The 15,946-nt window shown below is 48.9% G+C and overlaps 1 protein-coding gene across 1 annotated transcript in view; it reads left to right on the top strand.

Annotated features, from left to right (window-relative positions):
- Positions 1-15,946, top strand: part of SLC6A5 (solute carrier family 6 member 5) — a 54,224-nt gene that overhangs the window by 29,497 nt on the left and 8,781 nt on the right. The window contains exons 9-12 of the mRNA XM_081239866.1: positions 2,158-2,282; positions 8,030-8,142; positions 8,880-9,011; positions 9,968-10,067. Of these exons, the coding sequence (XP_081095992.1) occupies positions 2,158-2,282; positions 8,030-8,142; positions 8,880-9,011; positions 9,968-10,067 (470 nt within the window). The remainder of the gene's footprint in view (positions 1-2,157; positions 2,283-8,029; positions 8,143-8,879; positions 9,012-9,967; positions 10,068-15,946) is intronic.

Raw genomic sequence — 15,946 nt, 5'->3', positions numbered from 1 at the left:
GAAATGGGGCCTGAGAATTGGCTGAGGCCAGATTGGAGAGAGCCTTTGTGTTAGTCTCCTGGGGCTGCTGTAACAAATAGCACAGAGTGAGTGACCTGAACAACAGAAATTAATTTTCTCGCAGTTCTGGAGGCTAGAAGTCCAAGATCAAGGTGTCAACAGGGCTGGTTTCTTCTGAGCCCTCTCTGCATGGCTTGTAGCTGGCCGTCTTCTCCCTGTGTCTCTACATGGTCTTCCCTCTATGCGCCCTGATCTCCTCTTCTTATAAGGGCATCAGTCATATTGGATTAGCGCCCACTCTCATGATTTCCTCTTAACTTACTCACCTGTTTAAAGACCCTATTTTCAAATGCAGTCACATTCTGAGGAACTGGAGGTTGGGATTTCAACATTTACATTTTGGGGGCACACAATTCAGCCCGTAACAGCTAGAATGCCAGACTAAGGTGTCTGAACTTCTTTGGTCATAGTTGCTTATTAACTTATGACCCGCGTGAATCAGTCTGATCATCGTCCAAGGTGGAAGCATTGCTCTGTGCTTTGTTAGAAATGAGGCTGTGTGGTGTGGCTAATGGACAGGAAGTCTGGGTTCAAATCAGAACCTACCATTATGAGCCCATTACCTTCCCCTGGGCCTCAGTTTCCCCATCAGTAAACTAAGGTCCTGGACAAAGTGGGCTGTATCCTGAGCACTTGCTCTGTGCCAGGCTCTTTGCGGTGCAGGCCTCATCTGGTTCTGTCCTCACAACAACCTGTGAGGGAGGTGGAGTCACTGCCACCACTTAAAGTTGGAGTGGAAAGAAGGGAGGCCTCCTGAACTGGTGGTGGGAATGTAAGTTGATGCAGCCACTGTGGAGAACAGTGTGGAGGTTCCTTAAAAAACTACAAATAGAACTACCATACGACCCAGCAATCCCACTACTGGGCATATATCTGACGAAAACCATAATTCGAAAAGATACATGCACTGTTTACTGTGGCACTATTTACAATAGCCAGGACATGGAAGCAACCTAGATGTCCATCAACAGAGGAATGGATAAAGATGTGGCACATACATACAATGGAATATTACTCAGCCATAAAAAAGAACAAAATAATGCCATTTGCAACAGCATGGATGGACCTAGAGACTGTCATACTGAGTGAAGTAAGTCAGACAGAGAAAGACAAATATCATATGATATTGTTTGTATGTGGAATCTAAGAAAAGGGTATAAATGAACTTATCTTCAAAACAGAAGTTTTTGTAGAGTTACAGATGTAGGAAACAAACTTATGGTTACCAGGGGTTAAGAGGGGGAAGGGTAGATAGGGAGATTGGGATTGACATATACACACCACTATATATAAAATAGATGACTAATAAGGACCTACTGTATAGTACAGGGAACTCTACTCAATACTCTGTAATGACCTATATGGGAAAAGAATTTTAAAAAAGAGTGGATATGTGTAAAAAAATTAATAAATAAAGTCAGAGTGGAGAGGAGGTGACTTGGTCAAGGTCATGCCTCTAACATGTAAGAGAATTTGGCCTCATGGCTCCATCTAGCTGTGACCCCTCTCTTGTGTCTGGGATGGACAGGGCAGGCCGGGAACGGCAGCCATATGGCCAGCAGAGGGCGCCAGCACCGAGGTGCTGGTCTCTCTCCTCTCCCCGCCTCCCCTGCCCTTCTAGGCCCGTGTACCCCAACCCCAGGCTGTTCTCATGCTTGGTGGCATTTGTTGGTCCCACCGCCTTCTCTTCTCTCATACGTCGTTCCTGTCCCGGACTCTGCAAAAGGCCTCATCCGCTCAATTTCTGCTCTGATAGACAGACTTACCTCTGCGACTGTCAGGAGGGGAGATCCAGTTCTCGGGCAGGTGGAGCCAGAGCTCTGTCCCAGAGGCCCTGGAGCAGGGCAGTTAGGGGAGGGAGAGCTTTTTGAGTCTTTTGGTGCTTATCCACTTGGCCCAAGAGAGCCTGTGGTCAGGACTGGTGGTTCCTTTCCTTGTGAATGAGAGAGAACAAGACCAGCCTACAGTGAGTACCTATTTAGGAATGGGCCTGTGGACGCGGGCACACAAACACGCGAGCACACTTTCATGTGTCCCTCCCCTATCCCTTCCTCCTCACAAATCACGCCTATTGGCAAACTTGTCTCTTCCTCCCAGGGACACCCTAATTGTTACCTGCACCAACAGTGCCACGAGCATCTTCGCCGGCTTCGTCATCTTCTCAGTCATCGGCTTCATGGCCAATGAACGCAAGGTTAACATCGAGAACGTGGCAGACCAAGGTACAGTGTGCTGGTCACCCTGCTGTCGTAGGGCAGGTTCCAGGTTCACACCCTGAGCTCCTCATTTATGCTATGCTAGGAAGTTGGCCTTCTGGAACAGGCTGGAGAGGGGGACAGCCTAGGTCCCCCTTTGCAGAGGGACCCAGAGCAGCTGGAGTCTGAAGCTCATGCTTCAGCTCAGGGTTAGATCTGGCCGGTCCTTCCCCAGAGGTGTGGCTATAAAAGCCCCTTTCCTGCTTCCCTCTCCTTTCCTTCGTTTTCCCGTCCTCTCTTAAATCAAATCCAGCAGAAGTAAGGTCTCTACCTGTTGGGCACGGGGAGAGGATTCTCTAGGCAAACTAGTGCTCCTGCAGTGGATGTAGGCACAACCTGCTTCAGGGTGGCATTCCTTGCCGAGGGCTCTGTAGGCACCAAACGCTAATGCTTAGCAAGCGCAGCCTTTTCCTGATGAAGCACTTTCCTGGTTGTTAGGTCAGATGTGCTCTCAGGGTCTTCTGCTTAGTTCTCAATGCAGACCCTGCAAGTTGTTTCCCCAGTGGGTGGAAAGGTTGGACGGTGGTGGTGGGAGGGATGTAGAATAAATGTTTACCTTCTGCCCAAGTGATCCCTTTATTAATGGCTAACATTTGTGTGGTCCCTCTGGAGTGTACAGGGAGTGCTCCTTTTTTATCTCATTTAATCCATATTTCTAGCACAGAATCTTGTAGAGAGTGTGTAATACTTTTAGTTAACTTTTTACTTCCACCCAGCCTTATTCTACAGAGGATTTGGGTGCTGAGCAGGTCTCAGTGATTGAGGGATTTCATCATGGCATTGTCTATCATGACGGGCATTCTCTCATCAGGCATTTATGGGCTGCCTTGGTGTAGGGACTGTGCCAGGGACTGTGGGGACAGGGCTGTGGGGCCGGACGATCCAGAGTGTGGACCTGTCTGTGACTTCTCTGTGCAGTTATCTTTCTTCAAGGAGCTCACTGCAAGTCTCAGATAATGGCTCAGACGCCAGCACGAGAAAGAACTAGGCCCTAGCAATGTCACCTTCTTGGTGGGCTGCTGGCTGTCTTCTGGCTCCCTAAGGATAATTAATTACTGTTTCAGCGGCGCTGATGACGCACTGCAGGCCTCAAAGGGTTAAAGAGCCAGCTTGTTTGTGCGGGGGAGCTATCTCTCCCTGCAGAGGGTGCTGAACCCCCAGGGATTTTGGTTCTGCAGCAGTGCACTAAATTAGGAGTCCCAGAGCTGAGCAAATGCCCTTCCCTGGTTGAAAAATTTCAACCTTCTGGGGAGCAGGGAGGTGGTGAGGGGGAGGGAGAGAGTGGCGGAGGCTTTGTTTTCGGGGTGCCTGTACCACCGCGCTGTCCTCATTTCCTTCCAGCAGTGTAGCTGGAGCAGGTAGGCCCTGCTCCACCTGCCAGCAGATCTGAGGTGTTCTGTTATTTTTGTGACATTACTGAGCTCCTTGTGAACCAGTGGCCAAGTGGCCAGAGATAGTGATTCTTAAGATGTGGGACACATTTGTTAACTCTTCTGAGCATTTCCTGCCCCAGGAAAGGGATTTGGGGGCACAAGTTGCTAAAACCCAAATTAAATTTTGTTTCTCGTTGATATAAAAAACATCAGACAAATGGCCTGTGTTTCCCTCTGAAACTTCCTCTTTCCAGAATTTTTTCATTTCCTCTGATTTTAACAGGGAGAGAGGAGTACTTCTCACAGGTTCTAACGTGTTGTGTTCATACAGTTGACCCTTGAACAATGCAAGGGTTTAGGGGCACCGACCCTCCACACAGTCAAAAATCCGTGTTATAATTTAGAGTCAGCCCTTCGTAGATACACTTTCTCTGAATCTGCATTTCCTCTGCATCCATGGATTCGACCAACTGCAGATTGTGTTGTACTGTAGTATTTACGATTGAAAAAAATCTATGTCTGAGTGGACTCGTGCAGTTCAAAACTGTGTTGTTCAAGGGCCAACTGTACTTGGTAGTTTCTCATTGTCAGCAGCACAGGGACAGTGGGTCTCATCTCCCACAGGGGAGGAGCAATGGCCTGGGAAGTCTTCTCCCAGACCCGTGGGCAGCTAAACCTGCTCACCTGAATTCGCATACATTCTTTTTTTGGTTTTTTTTTTGCGGTACGCGGGCCTCTCACTGTTGTGGCCTCTCCCGTTGCGGAGCACAGGCTCCGGACGCGCAGGCTCAGCGGCCATGGCTCACGGGCCCAGCCGCTCTGCAGCATGTGGGATCTTCCTGGACCAGGGCATGAACCCGCGTCCCTTGCATCGGCAGGCGGACTCTCAACCACTGCGCCACCAGGGAAGCCCTCGCATACATTCTTATATATGATTAGCAGGCTTGTCTGATTTCCCCCGTTGTAATGGAGGCTCTGCAGAATACAGAGATTGGGGTCAGGCCTGCATTAGGTGCCGGCCCCAAGCTCTCCTAGCTGGGCGACATTGGCACGTAGACATTCAGTTCATTTTTGCTGACCCAACATTAGTAACTGTGCTTTGGTATTCAGTCAAAAACACGTTCTCTTTAATGACCTAACACTAGTCCATTTCGTTTACAGCTCCCTTGTAAGGGAGGCTCAAAGTCATTACCCCAAACCTTGGCTGTATCAGAGCTTCTGGGGGCTTGAGGGTGGGATTGGTGATGAGACCAAGCTGTCCTCTGCTTTTACGATGGGCACAGGGAAGGGGGTGTGGTCTTCTCAGGCATCTACTCCAGAGAAGGAGCTTGCTGTGAAGTCAACGTTTTAGAGTCATCTCCCAGCCAACTGCTGCCTGGGGAGCACTGACTCAGGGTCAGAATCCAACTCAGAGCCCTATCAAGATGCTCACCCACTAGCGGCAAGACTGGGTTACACCACAGCAGAGGAACACAGAGGTGTGTATAGCATATAGAGTCCCAGGTCTAGGTGGTAACTGTCAGGTAACCAGGCCACTAGGAAGTTCTGCCCTGGGTCCCTCACCCCCTCATAGTTCAGAGACCCCGCTGATGAAGATGAACGCTCTCAAACTGGACTGACCGTCCCACCAGCTGTCTGTCACCTGGATGCCAGTCCTTCCAAAGGCACAGGAAAGGGTTCCAGTGCTGCGTCCTCTGAGAACGCATCTGCATGTAGTAGGTTTCTCAGCAGAGTAACGACTCCCCGTGTGCTGCGGGTCGTGATGGGTCCATTGACCGGAGCCCCTGGTTGTGTCTTCAGTGGCTCTCTAGGACCAAGGAGGCTGTCACTGTAGGTCTCTGGGGGTTCCGCCCAAGATGCTGGCATGCAGAACCCCTTTGATCCCCTCTCATGGGAAGAGTAATAATGGTCTATGCTTACTGAGTTCTCGCCATGGCCAGGCATGGTTCTGAGCCCTTTACTTGTATCAACACACTTAATGCTCACAGAAACTCCCTGAGTGTAGGTGCTATTATTATCTCCATTGTACGGATAAGGAAACTGACGTTTGTCCAGAGTCTTACCTACAGTCCCGCAGCTAGTAAGAGGCAGAGCCAATTTTCTGGCCCATGGGGGAGCGAAGCCTGCAGTCCACCCGCGGGGACTTGCTGCCTCCCAGAGGGAGAGGAAAGAGGCAGGACTCAGCCTCCATCAGACACGAGGGCCTAGCCCGGGGAAAACTCCGCTGTGGCTCGGACAGTCCATCTTTCTGAACTCTACAAAATGTTCTAAAAATGTATTTAAAAAATCCACTCTCTAGCCATCTTGGATAAATGGAGTGTGCTGAAGATGATGCCTTTACCCTGCATACTTTAGGGAGGCCGCTGAAATGGAAACAGGCCGAATATTTTGAAATCATTCCCCTCCCCGAAAAAGCAGTAAAGCCCAAACAGCCAGAATCCTGTTAAAGCAATGAGCCGAGGTCCTCCGGCAGTGGCCATTTGAAGACCTTCTTGTCCACTTTATGGGCCTAAACTGAACTGGCTTTCTCGGTGTTCAGGGCACTGAACTGGCTTTTTCGGTGCATTGCATTTGAGACCTATTCTGAACTGTAGCTTAATACAGATTTTTCTTTTATGGTTCACTCAGGGAGACTTCAGAGGCTCTCTCTACTGTCTGTTCAATAAATGCATAGAGCAGGGGTGTCTTACGCATTCCAGGCTTTATGTTTTTAATACCCAAGGCCCTAGGCAACATTGGGAGCTAATAACCTGATGAATTCCAGTTTAAAAAAGTGTCATTATGCTTGAGTTATAAAAACTCCAGGAGCTACGATTTCTGGCTTCCAGACGTGTGCTGGCCGTGGATTACCCCGACGTTCCCTGGTCTCTGCCCCTTATCATCTAGGTTTTTACCTACAGGGGAATTCACAACTGCCAGGTCTTTAGCCATCTTCCCAGTGAGGCTGTGAGGAAGACAGGAACGGCTGGTGGGGCTTTATGTTAGCAGAGAAAACTGCAGCTCAGACATCCTCCACCAAGACCACACGCGATCTTCTTGGGAAAACCGGAATCAGAGCTGCTAATTTCCAAGTTCATTGTCCCCCCCTAAGAAAAGCTAATATTCTGTGAGTGCTGATGATGTGCAAGGCACTGGTCTCAGTGCTTTACGTGCGTTTCCTCATTTGTCCCTCATAACCGCCCTGTGAGGAACTATTATCTCCATTTTACAGATGAGCAAGATTGAGGCTTACAGAAATTAAAGAACTTCTCTAGGGTTGCACAGCTGGCAAGTCATGGAGTCTGAATTTGGACCCAGGTCTGTCTAACTATTAGAGACCAAACTCTCTTAACCCTTATATCATGCTTCCCTCTTCCCCACTTAATTACCTGTGGACTGATGTAGCCCCATTTTTACCAAGCCTTTATAGGGCAAGTTCCTAAAAGTGTTAGATTGATTCATGTTTTATGTCCATGGCTTCTCCTGGAGGAGTGACTAGGAAGAAGGGTAACAGAATGGGGAAACGATGTCATTCTGGGCATGTTTAACCCTTACAGCAGGGTTTCTCAACCTCAGCACTCTTGACATTTGGGTCAGATAATTCTTTGTTGTGGGGACTGTCCCATGCATTGAAGGATGTTTAGCAGCATCCCTGGCCTTTACATACTAGACACCAGTAATCATCCCCCATAACATCCCAGTTATGAGAATCAAAAATGTCTCCAGGGGCTTCCCTGGTGGTGCAGTCATTGGGAGTCCGCCTGCCGATGCAGGGGACACAGGTTCATGCCCTGGTCCGGGAAGATCCCACATGCCACGGAGTGGCTAGGCCCGTGAGCCATGGCCGTTGAGCCTGCGCGTCCGGAGCCTGTGCTCCGCAATGGAAGAGGCCACAACAGTGAGAGGCCCGCCTACCGCAAAAAAAAAAAAAAAAAAAAAAAAAAAGTCTCCAGACATTGCCATATGTGCCCAGGAGGGCAAAATCACCCACTGTTCTAGAGGGTAATTATTACATTCTCCCCCACCTTATAAATACAAAGATGGAGGTTTTCATGTTATTTGCATGGGATACAGCCTGGCCTTAGAGTCGCGTTGGCCCCGAGTCTCTGCTTTGGCACTCTTTTTGAGCATCTCCTCTGAGTTTCCTGAGGTGTGGACCTAATTCCCCTGGTCTTTCCCTGCCGGGAGCTTGAGGTCTAATTGGGGAAATGGATAGAGAGGAGTAAAAACATAGCAAATAACAGGAGCAGCATGTGATAGCTAACAACTCGGGGCTTCCATGGAGAGAGGACCCTGTGGGCTTCCAGGAAGAGGGGGCCTTGAGCTGGACCTGTTTGCAGCCATGTGTCTTGTTCCTTCCAGGGCCAGGCATTGCATTTGTGGTTTACCCGGAGGCCTTAACCAGGCTGCCCCTCTCTCCGTTCTGGGCCATCATCTTTTTCCTGATGCTCCTTACTCTCGGACTTGACACTATGGTGAGCCCCTCCCCGCTTCGATCCCTGCTTCTTCTGAAGACTCCTGTCCTGGGTCCTGCATCCAGCCTGCAATGGGGTTGAGCTTAGTGGTACTTAAACATTTCCCTGAGGGATGTAAGGATGGTGTGGTACCTGTCCAGGGCTCAGGATAACCTTGCATTTCTGGGTGACTCAGGTGATGGGGCAAAGGAGCCGTACTCTCTCCCTCTCTGTTCTCCATGCAAGTTTTAGCCTGTGTGCTTCCTGCTTTTGGTGTCATTTTGCCAAAGCAAGTCCTTTGGGGCTGAATAAGGGAAAATAATATGAGGTCAATTTTAGGGGAATTGCTCTGGGGCTGAGACTACTATAGATCATGGTGACAGGCACTCAGAGTTTAGTAGTTGGGTGCAAAGAGGGTTTTTCCTCAAGCAGAAGATCAAATGCGATTTAAACGGGAGGAGGGGAATTTACATCTCATGAACACAAAGTGAAGCTTAAAGTGTCCTGATGGATGGGTATGAGTGCAGCCTCTGGGGGCTGGAAACACTGCTCTAAGGCCCACATCCTGCTTGGGTTCCCCTCGCTGGCCTTGTGGGTTGGACCCCAGCAAAGTCTTTCAGGCCCATCGAGGGAATGCAACCCTAAAACCCAAACCTCATACAAATACCACTTTGCCTGGTGGGAAACACAAAGGGCTTTTTGGAGCCTTTGGGGTTGGGCAGTGTGTCTCAGGTGTCACTTTGCTGGCATCATTCCAGTTTGCCACCATCGAGACCATAGTGACCTCCATTTCGGACGAGTTTCCCAAGTACCTGCGCACACACAAGCCAGTCTTTACTCTGGGCTGCTGCATTTGTTTCTTCATCATGGGCTTCCCGATGATCACTCAGGTAAGCTGCCTGCTGGGCACAGGCTTGGAATGGGGGCAGGTTGCAGGGGCACAACCTGATGGCTCTCCAGCCTTTTACTCTTAGCTCCCGGACCTTATAACAACAGCCAAATCATTGCCATTTCCACGTAGATGGCATCAGTTCATTAGGGATTCTGACCACAGAGGGAAATATGTCACCTTGGCTACTAATGATACTTGTAGCATCTTAGTAATTGAGATGTAGCCTTCTTGAGCCAACGAGACAGGTGTGTCCTACTTTAAGAAAATGGAATACATGAAAATACTGACCAGAGAAATTGATTACCTGTAATATATGAGATTTGTAGCTACTTGAGTTCCTTCTAGTCCTGAGTGTCTGGTAAGTTGAGTATTAGCTTACCTGATATATATATATATATTGCTGTCCCTGTGACCTTGAGCGAGTCACTACTTTGGGCCTTGGTTTCTTCATCTGTAAAATGATAGATTGAAAGGAGATGGTCTCTAAGCCTCATCTATTGTAGAGAGACTTAAAGAGTGAGCTGAAAATGCAGGGGGTTGCTTGAGGAATGCCCAGAGACACCTAAAGGTCATATGAAGGTCAGTCACATGCAGGTATATGGGTAGAAATGGTCATCTATTGCTTAAAGCAAAAATGAAGCAATCTGGCTACTTTCACATATATATACGTCTTCAGATGCTGACCTTTGCCTTTCAAGAGTAAGATGTTAGATCACTTTTCTGGGCTTGTTCTATTGATTAGCTTGGAGTCTTTCCAGGGACTGCTTTGCTAACATGGCAAGGCCCCCAGCTTACATACCTGGCCAGTGTTAGGTTACTGATGTCAAGGGGAGGGGAGATCTTTTGACTCCTGTTTGCACCTGGCCCTGCTCAGGATGGAAGGATTGACTGCTAGAAGTGGGAGAGAGCCTAGATCCAGGCCTATTGATGTCGGTTGTTTCTCTCCCCTACCAGGGTGGAATTTACATGTTTCAGCTTGTGGACACGTATGCCGCCTCCTACGCCCTCGTCATCATTGCCATTTTTGAGCTCGTGGGGATCTCCTATGTGTACGGTAAGGGAACCACTGTGCCTGATGCTGAGGCAGAACTTAGTGTCTGTTGCCAAGTGTCCATGGCAAGCAGGTTTTCAATATTAAGTAAGGCAATGAAAGGGCTTCATTGCAGCTATTTAGGAAACATAAGAGAGCTGCACCTTTATTTCCAACTTGCCTCAGGACCGCTGGGGTCTAGATTTAATAGAGAAACAAAAGACAGCTGATGGTGAAACTCAGTAGTCTTTGTACCAGAAACTACTAGGACCAGGACATGCCTTTGGGTGTGGTCTGGCAAGTGAACTGTTGTTAAAGCCTGAGGACAATGGCCAGATTGGGTGGCGGGGGAAGGCTTCTTTTGTATTTTGAGGTCTTGGTAGCTGCAGTCTTCCTGTAGCTTGAGGTGAGGAGAAGCTTCATGGCTGGTTCCCGGATACTTTAGTGAGAAAAGAGAACACAGGCCTCACAGATCCTTAGGAGACTTTGTTAGCATCATGGGAGCCTGTGATACAAGATCTCAACCCCAGATTTTCCCAGGAAGAAACTGCCTGTTCCCTTACAGATTAGCCCTTCTTAATATCACCATAGCAACCTGCATCCCATAATCAGCAGGGCCATTATCTAGAAGAATAGGAATGGTAAGTCAGCAGATGCTATCTTTGCCCTTCACGTGGAGGTGTCTGTGCGTGCGGGGAGGGGTCTCACCGGGTGGTCTCCTGGGCTCCATGTGTGCCCCGACAGTCAGCACAAGCAAGTCCTATTGGGTTCAAGGCACTGCTGGCTTCCCTGTGTCTCGAAGTCTCAGAATCATTCCTAATATAGATAAGGCCTCCTTAGCAAATACCAGGAAGGTGAAAAATGCCAACTCAGATGATCCATCTGTACTTCAAAACCAAAAAGAGATGGTAAAAAGAAAGGCAGGGTATCACTTGGATGCAGGATGTCCTTGGTATGAGCATCTTGCTTTCAATGTAATTGTTAGCCTCCTGTCCATCAGGGTTCAGCAGCTTCTTGCTTGCCTGAAAAAGGAAACCTCTCATGTAAACGTTAGGTGCCCTAGAAAGAGGAAGATACTGTAGTTCATTGTTAGGTGTTAGCAGAAGGGAGCTTTGTCTCAGCTGGAGATTACATCCCCACTGCAGGGACAGTTTAGTTTCTGGCCAGAGAAGTGGGCAGGCCTGCCAGCTGTCGTCATGGGATCAGAGGCCAAACTGCCAACACTTTGGGCTGATGAGACAGCCTGGAGCCTGCAGTGACACTGTGACTGAGGACCTGCATTTAGGGTGAGGCTTCAAAGAGCTTCCTACCTGAGCAGAGAGTGGCAGAAACCCAGCCAATCTACCACAATCCTAACTTTCTGCCCAGATACCAAAGGCTTTGCCATGGAGAGGCCTCTGGGGCCCTCCTTTGGAAACTCAAGCCCTCATGGGTCTATATATAAGCTAAAGTCACCAGATAGTCTGTTGGCAAAGTCAGGAAAGCTCTTCCTTGCAGCTCTGGCCCAAGTGCAGGTGGCCATATCATTGACCTCCTCTGCGGTCGGTATCCTCGCTGCTATTTGCCACAAAAGACACATTTGCACAATTCTTTCCGATAAAACAGGGCTGTTCAGTGTGGTTTACAAGCATCATTAAAACAGAAACCTTTTAACATCTCTATTTTTAGAACTTAAGTAGCTCCCCCCAGCCTCCATATAAAACTGGTGGTAGGGCTTCCCTGGTGGCGCAGTGGTTGAGAGTCCGCCTGCCGAGGCAGGGGACACGGGTTCGTGCCCCGGTCCGGGAAGATCCCACATGCCGCGGAGCGGCTGGGCCCGTGAGCCATGGCCGCTGAGTCTGCGCGTCTGGAGCCTGTGCTCCGCAATGGGAGAGGCCACAACAGTGAGAGGCCCGCATACCGCAAAAAAAAAAAAAAAAAAAAAAAAAACTGGTGGTAGATTTTTTGGTTCTGAAGGAAAAAATAAGTCCTGAGCGCTTCAGTCCCTGGGCTCTGCTAATCTTCCTGGGGGACCACCCAGGAAATCGCCTGGCCTCTAGAGAGCTGGTGCTGGGCCAGCTTCCAGGTCCAGGTGGACTCTGTGCTGAGCTTAAGGTGAACTTGACTCCTACTGTGTTGGATGTGGGTGTGAACCTCTGATTTGGACCTGGATGGAATTCTAAGAAGGGACTCTTAGAAGAAATATTTGAAATAAGCTAACATAATTGTTAGAGGTGAAAGCAAAAGCCTGCACAAATATATAATGTACGCTCCAGAGGACACTGGATTCTTTATTGAGATAATGAGGCCTCAAACAAATGCAAGGTTAGTTTAAGGAAGTTGAACATGAACCTGTGAAGAGTGAAAATGAACCTGACTGATTTGATTCCCCCCATCCTGGCTGCTGAATTTGAAAAATAAATAGGTGGATTGCAGAGATTTGTGTTTTCTTCTTAGTTCTAATGATCTCTAGAGTCTAGATTCTAGAGGTTGCCATTCAAACATTTAAAATACAGTAGGTACAATTTTCAAGTTTTATCTTTAGATCAAAATATCTGATTCAGGTTCTCAAGGCAACACTCTTCAAAGGCCAATATTTGGGTTTGAGGTAGCTAGAAAAGTGGAACTCCCTGAGTTTGGTGTAGGAACAATCCCTTTAACAGACTGTTACCGAACAGAGTCGCTTTGAAGAAGTGATTTGTATTTTCCTAGGAGCCAATACAGGGACTTTCTGGCTGGGGGGACCATAGGATTGACCTGACACCACAGAGCCCTGCTGCCTGCTTATCTGTTGGCTCCACACTGTGCATTTCCCCCAAATCACTATATGCTCAGTTGTCTTGATCTGTTTTCTTCCATGTTGATCAGTTACTTGTTTCACATCCTACCCCACTCGTTCTCCACATCCTTGTGAGGGATGTTAGAGTCACACAGGCAATGACTTTTACAGGATGGAATATGTCATTCTCCAGTTCTGGTTGTACATCCTGCAGGCTGAACACCTCAAAGTTTTTTTGTTTTTGTTTTTAGTATAAAAGAAAACAAAACAAAACACGTGATCTCTCTGGAACCCCACAAATTCAAGCTTAATTTTGTTCCTCTCTGGTCCCCCTCCGTGAGCTCCATCTTCACATATGTTCTTGGCTGAAATGTCACTGTCTCATTCAGGGTGTAAGTTCCCCCAGCTCCATTTGCTGAGGTTCAGAAAACATTAGGAACAAGAGGTTTCAGTCCATTCATAACTCACATAGGTAAATGCCTGTGTTTAAACAATATTTTTTTAATTAATTAATTTATTTTTGGCTGCGTTGGTTCTTCATCGCTGCACGCAGGCTTTCTCTACTTGTGGTGAGTCGGGGGCTACTCTTCGTTGTGGTGCGCAGGCTTCTCATTGCGGTGGCTTCTCTTGCTGGGGAGCACGGGCTCTAGGCACACGGGCTTCAGTAGTTGTGGCACACGGGCTCAGTAGTCATGGCTCACGGGCTCTAGAGTGCAGACTCAGTAGTTGTGGTGCATGGGCTTAGTTGCTCTGTGGCATGTGGGATCTTCCCAGACCAGGGCTTGAACCTGTGTCCCCTGCATTGGCAGGCAGATTCTTAACCACTGTGCCACCAGGGGAGTCCTCAACAGGTATTTATTAAGTGTTCACTGTATGCCCTGCATGCTTCTAGGAAAGTGGAGAGGGCAGAGGTAGTTTTCTATATTCACGGATATTTCCAACTAGCTGCCAGGAAGAGCAAATCTACTTCGTATATTGAGAAGAAGGCCAGTACTAAGCTGTGCATCCCAGCTGTGCGCTTTTGCTGCCCAGAAATAAAGGAGGGCCAGGGTAGCCAGAAAAACTTTGAGAAGGTGGAGTTTTGGAGATCAAAGAATATAAAGACAAGACTTAGTGTTGAGTTTATTGCTAACCAAGGCAGGGAAAATCTGAGCCCACACATAGGGTTTTGGCTCCAAGAGATGCAGCCAAAACATTACATTAACTGTAAGAGAATAATATTTGAGATACACACAGGACAGGAGACCTAATTTGTGGGACCTAGTGCAAAATGAAAATGTGGAGCCCTGTGTTAAAAAATTATCAAGAGGGCTTCCCTGGTGGCGCAGTGGTTGAGAGTCCGCCTGCTGATGCAGGGGACACGGGTTCGTGCCCCGGTCCGGGAAGATTCCACATGCCGCGGAGTGGCTAGGCCCGTGAGCCATGGCCGTTGAGCCTGCGCATCCGGAGCCTGTGCCCCGCAACGGGAGAGGCCCCAACAGTGAGAGGCCCACATACCGCAAAAAAAAAAAAAAAAAATTGTCAAGAGTTTCAAGATGGCGACAGGAGAGATTAAGATTAATCCAGGGGTGGTGCCCTTTTGAGCACCAGGCCCTGTATGAGTACTTGGCTCACAGGCTAGGAGGCTGGCCCTGGACACACAGTGGGGAGAGCAGCCCCTGGAAGATCATACTCAGACCAAGGGCAAGGGTATGGTTCATAAAGACAAAAGCCACAAAGTTGCATGGGTGAAAGTGATCGGTTGGTTGAAGGAGGTCCTTGACTTACAGTTCAGGATTGGCTGGTTATATGGAGGTTGTGGTGGGCACATTTCTGGACACCAAATCTGTTGGTTTGAATCTAGAACAGTTGCTATGAGTTCACCACTTTTTTTTTTTTTTTTTTTTTTGCTTTTTTTGCTGCTATTTTTCTGCTAATTCAGTGAGACACAGTTGCTCTGATCCCTTTTGGAGCTCTCTTACCCCTCCAGGTTCAAGGTCATGTGGCAGGCAAGTCTCCATGCACATGCCCCAGGCCTCAAGGTCAAGTCCTCTGTCAAGAGTTAGCCTTCTAAATGGGAAGGAAATCCAAAAACGAGGGGCATGTGTATATGTTTAGCTGATTCACTTTGCTGTACAGCAGAAGCTAACACAACAAGGTAAAGCAGCTATACTCCAATAAAAAAATATAAAAAAAATAAAAAGAGTTAGCTTTGGGGCTTCCCTGGTGGCGCAGTGGTTGAGAGTCCGCCTGCCGATGCAGGGGACACGGGTTCGTGCCCCGGTCCGGGAAGATCCCACATGTCGCGGAGTGGCTGAGCCCGTGAGCCATGGCCGCTGAGCCTGCACGTCCGGAGCCTTGTGCTCCGCAACGGGCGAGGCCGCAACAGTGAGAGGCCCGCATACCGCAAAAAAAAAAAAAAAAAAAAAAAGAGTTAGCTTTGAAGAGGGATCTGGACCAGCAGGAAGGATAGAGCAGGCAGAGGAAGCCATATGAACGAAGGCCAGAGGGGAAGGTAGACACTGAAGCTGTAAGGGACTCAGGTGGGGACTCTGGAGTGAGTCAGGGCGTGGGCGGGCTGTGCTGGGTGGGGGCTGGAGCAGCCAGAGGATGGAGGGACGGGACAGCCTGACTCAGGAATGAGCAAGGGGCAGGAGGCTTGCCTGGTGGCTCCCCGCTGGTGTCCCTGGGCTGCGTCTGGGGGGCCACCTTTGTGGAACAAGCAGAGCAGTCAAGGGACCTGGAACCTGTTGAAGGCAGAGGCCTCTCGTCCAGAGCCCTCGCGGAGGCCCACGGGGAGAGCTGACTTCCAGGGCTGGAGCTGACTCTGGAAACCAAGCCATCTCCCCTTCAGTCCCAGCACTGCTCTTCAGCATCAAACTGCCTCTTGCTGCAACTGGGCCCCCATCATCCACCCCTTCCTACAGCTCTGGGTCCAGCTCTTGGTCCCCTCTGGGGGAGCTTGAGCACTCCTACTACCACCCCCCTCCTCCCATAGGAGGCTATCTGTATGTCTTCCTCTGTCTAACCTTGAACCCTGTCAAATTGATTTCCCCAGGTGAGCTGCGCACCGTCATCTCCTGGGGATGATTTAGTAGCCTGGTAACAGGATTGATACTGATAATAGACATTTTTAGAATCTTTTTTGTTTTTTGCGGTACGGGGG

The sequence above is a fragment of the Mesoplodon bidens genome (assembly GCF_964165515.1).
Source record: "Mesoplodon bidens genome assembly, chromosome: 7".
NCBI lineage: Eukaryota > Metazoa > Chordata > Mammalia > Artiodactyla > Ziphiidae > Mesoplodon > Mesoplodon bidens.
Note: the sequence above shows the minus strand (reverse complement) of the source record. Positions and strands in the feature narration are given on the sequence as shown.